This window comes from Saccopteryx bilineata, chromosome 10, assembly GCF_036850765.1.
Source record: "Saccopteryx bilineata isolate mSacBil1 chromosome 10, mSacBil1_pri_phased_curated, whole genome shotgun sequence".
In the NCBI taxonomy this organism is placed as follows: domain Eukaryota; kingdom Metazoa; phylum Chordata; class Mammalia; order Chiroptera; family Emballonuridae; genus Saccopteryx; species Saccopteryx bilineata.
Window position 1 is genome coordinate 9,454,012 of NC_089499.1, and position 12,415 is coordinate 9,466,426.

Sequence of the window (12,415 nt, forward strand, 5' to 3'; positions counted from 1 at the left end):
AAGGCAGCGGGAGCCCTTGTCTCTGCTGGTGGGAGGGCAGGTCCGTACGACCAGTTTGGAAGAATCTGGTGCTCCCGAGTCAAGCAGAACATGTGCAAACCCCGCAATTCAGCCATTCTACTCTTAGGGACCCACCCCAGAGGAACGCTGCCACGCGGGTCAGGAAACACGTACAAGAACGCTCACAGCAGTTTTGTTCAACGGCACAGAGCATCCCGACGCCCACCAGTGGGGGGTACGGACACATCGGCTGAGGTCTGTATTAGAATCCCACTCCCCGTGACGGAACACCACACAGCCACGGGCGGCAGGAATGAGGCAGCTCCAAGCAGCGACAGCGGCGAATCCCAGAGATGCGGCGCAGGGAAAGCAAGACAGAATACGTGCGCTGTGATTCTATTTATGACAAGTCCAAACACAGGAAAACAGCATGATACGTGTTGTTGAGAAACATGTATAAACATATTGTGATACAGGTAGAAAGAAAAGTAAGAGAATGAATAGTTCAAGATTCAGGATAGGGGTTTGCTGGGCTGGGGGTGGTGGTGTAAGAGGAATGACGGGATTGGAGAGAGCACACTGGGGTTTCCAAGGAGCCTGTAACACTCTGCTTCTTAAACTGAGAAGGGGGTGCATGGGATTTCATTAATTCTTTAAATTATATAATACATTGAATATATATATATTTGTCATATATAGCATGTATATTATATCATATATATATATATGTGAGATAGACTTCACAGGGAAAAAGCACACACACGTGTTTATGAACATAATGGGGACTAGATCACAGGCCAACAGGAGAACAAATTATTGACAGATTTAAAATGTGATTCCAAGCTTTTAAGCCATTATATTCTTTCATTAGAGTGATATATCAAAGACGGGACTCTATGGTCAAGCCTAGAAACAGCGCCAACACTGAGGGACCAGAAGATAAACTCGACTGCACACGAGAAGCTACAAGAAGCTGTGGGATCACGTTATAAACGGCTCTTCTTGCCTCTCCAGCAAAAATCTCAGCTGCTTAACTCAGTTAAGCAGAGAAGAGCCGAAGTCAAGATTCTAATCTAAGCGACCATGCAACACCACCTGCTACAACCAATTAAGCAAGAGAAATGCACTTCAAACGGTGAAGGCTGACCGTGACCTCTAAAGTATGCTTGAAAAACAGAATTCTTCTGCCACATACACATGTACTCAGCTTCAGAACTGGCACCTGCTCTAAGATGCTGTTCGTGGTACTGAATTCTTTTTTCAAAGCAGCATAAATGCTCACCTGTGTTTGACCATTTTTTGATCATGGCAAAAATGACTCAAGAACCTGGCGTAGAACAGGTGCATGACAGCGTGTTCTTTCCCGCCAACGTACAGATCCACGGGCATCCAGTAGTCCGCCAACGCTGGGTTGAAAGGGCTGGAAGGAAGAGAAATGGGCATTTTAAAAAAAACCTGCTTTGCTATAACTGTATAAGTGAGACAGACTGACTGTAATTCGCATATGCCCTGAAATAAATTATGTCAGAACCCCCCCCCCCCAGCAATTTCCTTTTTAAAATATAGGAAGAGAAAACCTTATATAACAAAGGAGGGAAAAATAAGTCAGATCAGTGTTAATTTATAAAATTTATAAAAACTGTTTCAGAAGCCATTACTGACATATTTTAACAAATGCAGTTTTCATATAAAATGAAAATGAGAGGAAAATATACCAGCAAAAAAAAAAGAAAAAAAAAAAAAGGTATTTCTGTACAATGCATTTGAATATCTACATTTATTTCCATTTTTATTGTGACAGAAAATCAGGATAAATTTTAAGTTCTTACCAATAGGGGGCAATGTGGCAATTACAATGGGACTATCATGCTGACACTAAATGGTCATTTTAAAACAGAAATTCTATCTTATTTTTTAAATGCAGACAGTCAGCAAGAGCTTGTATACGGCTGCTGAATGCAATGGAAAAATTTAGGGGGTAACTGTCAGAAAAGAGCCTGAGGACTCTCACCTAATAGAGACTTCAGTCCACAGAGATCCTAAAGGAAAGGCTTCCCCACACTTCCCGGTCCAAACGGACGCAAACACCACTTCCCCCTATTCTCTGGCTGGGGCTCTTGGAGGTGTGTGTGTATGGAGGCAGGGAGGGGGGGACAGACGGACAGATAGCACTGGCTGGGACAGACCTCTTTGTTCCCAAGGGAGTGCCCTCAATGGAGGCCATCCAATGAAGTACACTTCTGCCTTTGGAGGATTCGGACTCTATGGTTTCAAGTGTGTGTGAGCTCTCCCCCCTCCACGCTCACAGCCCCCACCCCCAGCACGGACTTGGCTGGCGCTGGCTCTGGCTGGAAGCAGGAGCCTGTTGCTAAGCAGGTGAGCCTGTCCCACCAGGTGCTCGCGTCTGACTGCAGCCTGGTCCTCTCTCCTCCAGTCACTCTGCCAGAATTCTAGTAAAATTAAAAAAAAAAAAAAATCTTTTTTTCTTTGTGAAAAATGGTTCCCCAGAGAAATCCAACTGCTAATCCAGGTGACAGAAGAGGAGGGAAGTCAAGGATGGTACTCGGCCCCCAAACACATTTGGGATAAATTACGGGCTGAGATGCTGAGGGCAGCTACAGCTTGGATGGAGATCTGGCTGGACCCCCCAGTGAGACCCGGCCTGTGCTGAGGAGGGCGCAGGCCCTGTGGGGGCCAGGAGCGTGCAGGCACTCCCAGAGGGGGGCTGCCTCTCGCCAGGAGAGCAGGGGCCCATCATTGTCACTTACAGTCTCCATCCTCTCTGAGAAGCCTCGAGTCCCCTGGACCCTAAGCCAGCTATAACTAGATGGAATGCCCATAGCCCCTTCCAGAAGGAAGACCCAGAAGAGGGGCCCCTCTGCAGGTCAGCCGGGGGCCACCCGGGTGGTTCCCCTTTGCTGGCTGCTGTTTACTCGGGTCCCACTCAGGTGGCCTGAACTCAAATGCCAGAATCGCAAGGCTGCCCGGCAGGGTGGGGGAGAGCAGGAGCTCCGGGCTCAGGGGAAACACATTATTTTACAACCAAGGAGGAAAAAGGGGCGTTTTTATTCATGGGCTGCAGGCTTTCAGAATAATAGCCCTCCCACAGACGAGAGCAAGCCTGCAAGGTCTCTGAACAGTTATTTTTCTAATAGTTCTTTTTTCATTGCTCTGCAATAGTTTTCTTTCATTCTCATTCTCTCTCTGCTTATACACCCACTGCTCTCGTCCCCTTCTTTCCCTGCCCCCCCCTCCACAGCCCACCACCAGGAAACACGCACATAGCGGAGAAGCAGCCGGCACCGAAGGTCCCCAGTTCCGAACAGTGGTCTCCGCCCCGTACTCCTTCACTACCCCCCCATGCTTTGTTCTTCTAGCAATTATTATAAATGCTTGCATACCCTTTGCTCATTGATCGGGTTCAGATGTTAACTGTTGACTGTGTGTGATAAGAGGTGATGTTTCTCAGCTCCCATACTCTCTGCTTCCTACCCTCCTACAGTTACATCATTATTTCCAGTTCAGTGAATAACATTAGGTCTTTATAATCGTATAAATGCAGGTCAGCGCGGGGCCAATGGGGCATTAGGACGGCATTTCCTTCCTTTTCCTGCGTTTTATCTTTCTTGTACTCGGGACTGACTTCCTCGGCTGTAAAGCATCTAATTCAATCATCTAATGTGCTCTCCCTCTACATGATTTGTGACAAGGGGCACAACAGCTCCCAGCAATCCCATCTTTAAATCCACTCAGGGTCCACGCTGTCCCAGAGGGCGCGGACCAGGCGGAGAGGACTTGGGACTCTCCGGTGGACGAGCCTCACACCTCGCCCGGGCTTCCAGTGGGCCCGGTTGAGGCTTTCCTGGAGCTGCACTGTGGTCTGAGGCTCTTCCTGCCCAGCCACGCCCCTCCCGGGCTCCCTTCCCAGCTGTGGGACCCACGTCCCGGTCCAAGGGCGCTCCCTGCCCTCCCTCGCCCTTCATTCTTCATAGGCGCTCCCCCCCCCAGGAAATGCCTCCCACATCTAAGTCCACGTCAACGGGCGTTCACTTCTTGGAAGACCCTCACTGACACGTCCGGAGATTTCGACAGGGCTCTCTACCTGTGCGCGTTCTGGGGGTCCGTGTATCTGAAGTAGTACCAGGCAGAATCGACGAAGGTGTCCATCGTGTCTGTCTCTCTCTGGGCGGCTCCCTGGCACCTAAGAAATACAGGGAGTTCATCAGTTGGTTTCTTTTAAATATTAATGCAGTTTCCCACCAGCTTTTGAGAAAGCTATGGTAACTAGCATGAACTTGAAATGTCATAAGAACGATGCCACATCAGGAAAAGACAATTCAGAGACAGCTCTCTTTTGGCATTGGAAGCCTAACGATGGAAATGTACAAAATAAGAGTTTCGACCTTTAACAATTCAAAGCCTTATTCTCCATGTCTCAGAATTTAACCTGGTAGAATATCTAACATCTTAAAATGACAAGACGAGAAGGAGTGTCCTTCCTGCACAGTGACTTCTATTTCCGGCAGGTCAAGGTTGCCTCCAGCCAAGGGCCTCCTTTATGACGCTTAAGAGGCAAATCAATTTACGGAGAGAAGTTGAAAACCCAACGTAGCAAGATGTGCTGGAAAATAAACTGGCACTTTTTCAAAAAAGCTCTGCTCTAGGGGGCGGGGTGCAGAAACCCACTGGGGTGACCTTAGAAGGGAGATCACTCTGGAGGCCCAGAGGCAGAGCGTGCCGGGGCTGAGTCATACCAGCAGGTGAGAATCCACGGTGGGCACCGCCTCCCACCGCTGTGACAGGTGGTGTCGAGCAGGAAGCCCCACATTGGCCCTCGGTGGGCTGAATCGGAAGCCCCCTCCAGAGAGCTATTTAGTACACGTGAACCCACCTCCACTGCCTAACCCAGGTTCCTAGCAGAAGGGTGAGGACAGACGCACTGCTCCAGGAAGGGAACGGAGAGCCCTGGTGAGTGAGGGGCTGACAAGCCAAGGCAGTCCTCTTCCCGAGGCTAGAGGTGCCAGGGGGACGGAGGTGCCACAGGGCCCAGCGGCTGAACCTATTGTGAAGACTGTTCCTAGGGTGGTGGCCCCGGGAGCGAAGGAACTGGGCGCCAAGAGCCACACACAAGTTTGAGGGACCCAAGCGAGGGTGGCCTTAGTCAGGCTCAGCCTAGGAGGGGGCTCAGCCTTGTGGAAGCCCCCTCAAGGCCTGGACCAGCAGGGGACGGGCTATCAGCTACTAACAGGCACCCTTGGTGGCAGTGAGAAGCCACAGCAGGAAACACTCAGCTGGGATTCCAGATGCTCCGTTCTGAGGCATGGAAGCAAGAAGACCACCCCTCCAAACACCACGCTGTGGGCAGTTACGTCCTCGGGGGTTCTTGGAGGACAAGGAGGGGCCTAAGGAGCCCTAGGAGGAAGTGATGCATCTTCTGCTAATCTGGGATGCAAGGGCTCGGAGTCTGTTTCTAATTTTTAAACAAAAGAAAGGCTGCGTTTATCTCTCGCATCTGTGCAGTAGTTCATAAGTTCATACTGGCTTTACAAATGTTACCAGCGAAAGAGCCACTCCCCACCTCCCACTTATCCTAAAATGGTCCAGAGCTTCCTAGGTTTCTGCCTACAAGCCCCATCTCAAGTCTCAGAAGTACCTAGGAGGGCTGTGGGCCTGGTAGGAAGCTAAGAGGTTGGTAACACAAGCCTGACCAGGCAGTGGTGCAGTGGATAGAGTGTCGGACTGGGATGCAGAGGACCCAGGTTCGAGATCCCGAGGTCCCCGGCTTGAGCACGGGCTCATCGGGTTTGAGCAAAGCTCATCAGCATGGACCCAAGGTCACTGGCTTAAGCAAGGGGTTACTCGGTCTGCTGCAGCCCCCTGGTCAAGGCACATATGAGAAAGAAATCAATGAACTAAGGTGTCACAACAAAGAAATGATGCTTCTCATCTCTCTCCCTTCCTGTCTGTCTGTCCGTATCTGTCTCTCTCTCTGTCTCTCTCTTTGTCACACACACACAAAAGAGGTTGGTAACAAACACTATTTATTAAATGTAGGTGCTACTGTGCAGAACTACACGTGTTAATGGAGTCTTCTGAAAGGAGATTCAAGGGGATTAATTTAGCTCCTGACAAAGAAATCGAAGCTCAGAGAAGTTAGGTGACCTTCCAAAGGCCACACAGCCAGTTAACAGGCCCAGCCAGGACTTGAACCCATTACTGTCTGAGTCCTGAGCCTGAAGGGTGGTTACCTAATTACCAACCTCGTAACTCAGCTCTGTACTGGCAGGGGAATAAATTATCTCAAAACTTCCTCATCGTGATCTATAAAGTAGAGAAAAATGGTTTTTCCAACAAAGGAAGAAGGAAAACTCCAGAGCTTGCCATGGGTTATTTATTTACGGAATCGGCTGATAAGGTGTCCTAAACATTGTTTGAGACAGGCCAGCGAGTTGACAGAGAAACACAACCCCAGTTCCAAAAGGAGAAGGGACATGTGGCATATTTCTTTTTATCTTTTTTTTTTTTTTCTTTTCTAAAGCTGGAAACGGGGAGAGACAGTCAGACAGACTCCCGCATGCGCCCGACCGGGATCCACCCGGCACGCCCACCAGGGGCAACGCTCTGCCCACCAGGGGGCGACGCTCTGCCCCTCTGGGGCGTCGCTCTGCCGCAACCAGAGCCACTCCAGCGCCCGGGGCAGATGCCAAGGAGCCATCCCCAGCGCCTGGGCCATCCCTGCTCCAATGGAGCCCCGGCTGCGGGAGGGGAAGAGTGAGACAGAGAGGAAGGGGGGGGGGTGGAGAAGCAAATGGGCGCCTCTCCCATGTGCCCTGGCCAGGAATTGAACCCGGGTCCCCCGCACGCCAGGCCGACGCTCCACCGCTGAGCCAACCGGCCAGGGCCACATTTCAGTGTATTAATGAGTGAACCCCCGGGCACACGGGCTGTGGTAGCTTCTACTTGTTCCCTGTGATACAGTCTCCACCGCGACCACAGTCACTAGACGGGAAAACTGTAAGGAAGGGAGAAGAAAACACTCTCTCCTCTCCAAGGGGCTCTTGGAGCGTAAGATGGAGAGAGCAGCCTTGCAGAAAGCTACGACCACAGCTGGATGGGATGCTTCTGGGATGTAAGCTGACACTGCTGCCCCCCAGCCCAGAGGAGGGACGAGGGTGCCCATCACCATGGTGGCTGGGCCCCAGACTCCCGCCCCTTCTCTCAAAGGTCCCAGAAAGACCTACGGTAGGTACCCTTCATATTTACAGTCTGGTGGGCGTTTCAGAAAAAGGGAGCAGAGTTGGTTCAGGGGAAAAGTGAGTCTGAAATCCCAGCGGGGAGCCGAGGCCACAGACAGAGTCTCGGCTGGGGGACGCGGCTCCTTACCGAGGGCAGGGGCAGTTCACCCACTCCGAGGCCACAGGCAGAGTCTCGGCTGGGGGATGTGGCTCCTTACCAAGGGCAGGGGCAGTTCACCCACTCCGAGGCCAGGGCCAGCGGGGAGCCGGGGCCACAGGCAGAGTCTCGGCTGAGGGACGCGGCTCCTTACCGAGGGCAGGGGCAGTTCACCCACTCCGAGGCCAGGGCCAGCGGGGAGCCTCCCTTGCCCGTGAGAGACGTGACGCTGGGCAAGGTCACGGGCAGGTCGTCCAGAGGCACGGGCACAGGGCCGCAGGCCGGGCAGTGGACCAGAGGGATCGGTGTGCCCCAGTAGCGCTGCCGCGAGATCAGCCAGTCCTTTAGTTTATCGCTCGTCACCTCGCCGCCCACTCTCTTCCTCCGGGCTTTCTGAGTCAGGGCTAGAAACGCGTCCTGCCGGCTCATACCTGTGAACTGGGGGGGAGGGAGAGAGCTCCCGTTCCTCCTGCACAGGAACGGGTGGCCATCCCATGCGCCACGGGGACTGCCGCGTTTGTGTGGCTCCGCGCAGGACGGCTTTCGAGAGCCCTCGGTGCCCTGGCCTTGCTGGGGGCATGCCCTCCTCCCAAGACGACACTAAAAATCACATGTTATGACTGTGTTGAATAAAAGTGAATATAATTTTTGATCCTGAAAGTTCCCCTTTTTTTCCTTCTTATTTTAAAAGAAATGGAAGCCTTTAGGTGGGGGGCCCCAGGGGCTGTGCCCACTGGGCCACCTAAGGGGTGAAGTGGCCCAGGTTCTGGGGCTTCCCGGGCCCCACCTGCGGGGAGCATCAAACACCAGCATTCGGCCTCCAGTAAAGAACTGCATCGCATGTATTTTTAATGACTGCTCCTCTGTCCGGGGGGGTAAAGGGGGTGGCCAGGAAATACCCAGAAAGAAAAATTCAATATCGCCCCAAAGCAGGAATTGGTCACTGGGCCCCAGCTTCGAGAACCAGGGCCACTCTTTCCCACCCAAATGCTCCCATCTTACAGACAGCAGGGTAGGCCCTTAACAGCAGAAAAGGTTCTCTCTTCTCACTTGCCGCTTCTCAGAGAATAAAACTAATGACAAGAACCAGGCCAGCACGGCCTGCCCCCCACAGTGTGCACTGTGGGTCCCTGGGACTGGTTCAGGGAGGACGGACGGACTGCAGGAATGCTGAGCCCAACTGGGGCTCAGCAGCGGGGACACAAAGGCAAGCCTGACCCACCCCGCCCTCAAGGCGCTCAGTCATAGAGACAGAGGAGTAAAAAAGAACAGCTATGTTTATCAAAAGCAGATCTTCTCATTAAGGACCCCAAGTGTCTCCTGAGGTGCAGAGCTCTCTCCAAAGACCCACGGTCTCTCTGGGGGGACACTTCTGTGTCCTGCACCCCAACTGCTGTACACGGTCGTGGTGCACATGCTCACGGGCTCTCCTGAGAGTCTGTCTTCTCCACACATCCCTGTCCTCACACTGCAGAAGCTCACGGGTAAAAGGGATTTCCTGGGAGAGGCCACTTTTCTCTAGCAGGAGAGACCCCACTTAAAGCTTAGCTACTATGATGGCAATCCTATTCTAGAATTGGGTTCGCCTTAGAGCTGATAAACTTAGACCTTGAAAAAGAACGCTCTTTTGTTTTTACAGCCTAAGAAACGAGGCTGCAAGACTGTCAGGTGCAGGGAATGAGCAACATGGCAGTTTGTAATTTGCACCAAAGAAGGAAGTCTCATCAGACTCCCGTCAAGGTCATGAATTTAGAAGCAAGCCCGCAGGCCAAGGCCGCAGGGCACCAACCTCAGCGGAGCCGCTCAGTCTCTCCGTGCCATCGGGCAAGGTTTCGATGACTTCGGTGTAGGACAGGCCCAGGGCGCTGGCTAAGGCGGTGTCCTCCGGGCTGGTGCTGGGAATTCCTATCGAGAGGGGAAGAAACGCACATCTCCTTTGCAAACGCCCAAATCACACAGTGATCAACAGCACCAACACTCAGCCGTAGCTTCTCCAGGAGAGGCTACCTTCTCGTTACAGAAGCTAGCACGGCACAACCATGTTCACCGGGAACGGGGCGGACAGGCTTGGAGAAGGAAGCCCACTGCCCTGAAGCAGCCAGCGGACCATCCTGGTGCTGCTCCCTTTAAGTCTTTTTTTGTTTTGTTTTGTAATTTTTCTGAAGTGAGAAGCAGGGAGGCAGAGAGACAGACTCCTGCATGTGCCTGACCGGGATCCACCAGGGGGCGATGTTCTGCCCATCTGGGGCGTTGCTCCATTGCAAGCGGAGCCATTTTAGCGCCTGAGGCAGAGGCCATGGAGCCTCAGCGCTCAGCCAACTTTACTCCAATGGAGCCTTGGCTGCGGGAGGGGAAGAGAGAGGCAGAGAGGGAGGAGAGGGGGAGGGGTGGAGAAGCAGATGGGCGCCTCTCCTGTGTGCCCCGACTGGAAATCAAACCCAGGACTTTTATACACCGGGCTAACGCTCTACCGCTGAGCCAACCGGCCAGGGTCTAAGTCTTCTTCCTTTGATTAGTTTCTTTTTAAAAATAGTTGTAATTCTAAAATATGCAATTGGAGGTGCTTTTTGTCCCTGAACTACTAAGTCACAGGTGTCGGGAAGCCTCCTCTCTGTGGCCCCTCAGCGACAGAGGACAGCGCGTCCTCCCGAGGAGCCGGGCCTCCGTCTCCAGTGGCTGCAGAGCCACTCAGCCAGGCAGCCGGAAGCTGGCAGCTGTGCTGTGTGCTGTGTTCCCAGAGGCAGAGCACATTCTGAACAGACGTCTCTTCTGCAGCCCACTCACGTCCTTGAGGAGAAGGACTAGCACGTAAGTAAATCGCTAGTGCAAAGGGCCCCGCCTGCTGCTTCGGCTCCGGAGATTCATAAAAACAGGATTTCTGTTCTTGGTTCTGTACGGCTGGGCTGGTGCGGCACCCCTGGTCCCTACCAGGGGCACCCTCTACGCCGTGACAAACAGAAATGTCCCTGAAGTGGCCAAACCACCCCTGGATGAGAACCCCTGTTGAAGGGTCCACTGTCACAACTGCTGGCGTCCTTGTGGACACAACACATCTTGTGGCAGCTGAGACAGACAAATGAAAGGGCAATGCACAAAACATTTGAGTCGGATCTCCGTGAACGGTCCCTCGGGCGCGCTGGGAGACAGGCTCTGAGGCCCCTTGGTGAGAGGGAAGGCTCCGGGGCTGGTGTGCCTGACGGGACTATTGTCGGAAAACACCTAACGAAGCAAGTAAGTGCTCCCAGAGCACCGGAAAGAGACTGAAGGGTGAGGACAAGTGGCAAATAATAAACATCACTGAAAGCGTCCACGGTCAAGAAGGGAAGAGTCACTGACCACATTCCCCACGTGTACGGTCTGGAGTGACTAGGAGTAACATTCCAGGGCAGGTATTGTGACACAGAATGTATCTGACCACATAAAGAATGCTCTAGGCCACGTGGGCTCAGAGCACTGCGCTGTTCGTAATGTGCAGGTGAGCTGGGAAATTACTGCTTTTTCTCTTGTTTGGTTTCTGTTCCTGTTCTTCTTGGAGGGCAAGAGGCAATAACTCAAAAGTATTTGGTGGCAAATCAAGGCAACAGGAAAAATGTTTTTTCAAGCACACCTAAAAAAACCAGATTTTTTTCCCCCTTCATCAACAATATGAGTCAGTACTCTGACTCAAAATACCAAAAGAAAACAAAAAAAGCTACATTGGTAAGAGCTTCCTTTATTGTTTACTGAGGTTAGATGTATTAATGAATTTGACTAATTATAAAATGCATAAAAGCAGCAGGAGGTATTATTTCCTTTAAATCACACACTTTCTGGGTTTACACTGTCAGGAGAGAATGACCTGAACAGCTGAATAGCTGTTAACTGTGTTGGCGTTTCTGCAAATCACTTCGTCAAAGGCGGATCTGAGGACCGTGAGGAAGAACAGGATTTTGATAAGAAATGTAATTCCTTCGGTGCGCTAGGAAACAGGGTGTGAGAACAGTTTTCTCTGCAGGGCTCTGGCGCTCCGGGGACAGGCCGCAGTCTCCGCAGGGGTGATGGAGAGAGACACATGCGTGGGCCCGCCCCGAAGGCAGATCGTGGACGGGCTGGCGGCTCAGGCTGTTGTCCTCGGTTCCTGCCCAGACTTCCTGTCAGGTGACAAGCGTTTGGAACTCTCACGAAGGAGCAAGGCTGCCAAGAAGATCCAATTTGCAGCTCTCGATATGCCCTCGAGCTTCTGTCGCTGCACGCTCCTTCTCTTGAACGGCGGCTCAAGTCCGCCTCCTCCACAAAGCCCTCACCGGAAACCCAGCCTGTGTCGATGGTCTGTGCGTGGCACCCCCAACTCAGAAGTGGCCCTTGGTCCCGAGTTCTGAAATGGGATTTTTACCCAAGTTGTACTGCACCCATCATCACAGATACAAGTCTCGCCGATGGGCTCTGTGGGCCAGATCCGCGGGCCAGACATCTTTTATTATCCTCAATAAGCAACTACAAGGCGTGACACACTTGGTGTTTTCCAAATGTAGTTCTTAAATAAGGGGCGACTGAATGAAGGGGCGCCCATCTCTACGAAGAGGCCAAAGGGATCTTGGAGTCAATACTCAGCTCTTTCACCTGACGGCAACAGGCTATTATTTTGATGTGGAGCCGGCTAAATACACGATCGCGGTTACATTTGAATAGCTACTTACCTATTTTTGAATCCAGGGAGCCTTCCAAGTCAGCGTTGGCCAAGATGACAACAGGGACTTCCTGCTGGGTGAGCATGTTCACAGCTGTCACGGGCGTGAGGCAATCTGAAAATGAGAGCAAGGAGCTGTGGATGCCGGGCAGCAGGGGCACCTGAATCTCAGAGGAGACGTAGGAGAAAAAGAAGCTTTAGAACCTCTGTGGTTTTTGGGGTTTTTTTCTGAAGCTGGAAACGGGGAGGCAGTCAGACAGACTCCCGCATGCGCCCGACTGGGATCCACCCGGCACGCCCACCAGGGGGCAATGCTCTGCCCATCTGGGGCGTCACTCTGTTGCAACCAGAGCCATT

At 52.3% G+C, this 12,415-nt stretch overlaps 1 protein-coding gene across 3 annotated transcripts in view; it reads right to left on the reverse strand.

Moving 5' to 3' along the window:
* LARS2 (leucyl-tRNA synthetase 2, mitochondrial) overlaps nt 1–12,415 on the reverse strand; it is a 125,944-nt gene that overhangs the window by 34,289 nt on the left and 79,240 nt on the right. For all 3 annotated transcript variants that reach the window (XM_066244936.1, XM_066244934.1, XM_066244935.1), the window contains exons 10-14: nt 12,069–12,173; nt 9,182–9,297; nt 7,547–7,830; nt 4,103–4,201; nt 1,283–1,420 (exon numbers count right to left, since the gene is read on the reverse strand). In XM_066244936.1, the coding sequence (XP_066101033.1) occupies nt 1,283–1,420; nt 4,103–4,201; nt 7,547–7,830; nt 9,182–9,297; nt 12,069–12,173 (742 nt within the window). The remainder of the gene's footprint in view (nt 1–1,282; nt 1,421–4,102; nt 4,202–7,546; nt 7,831–9,181; nt 9,298–12,068; nt 12,174–12,415) is intronic.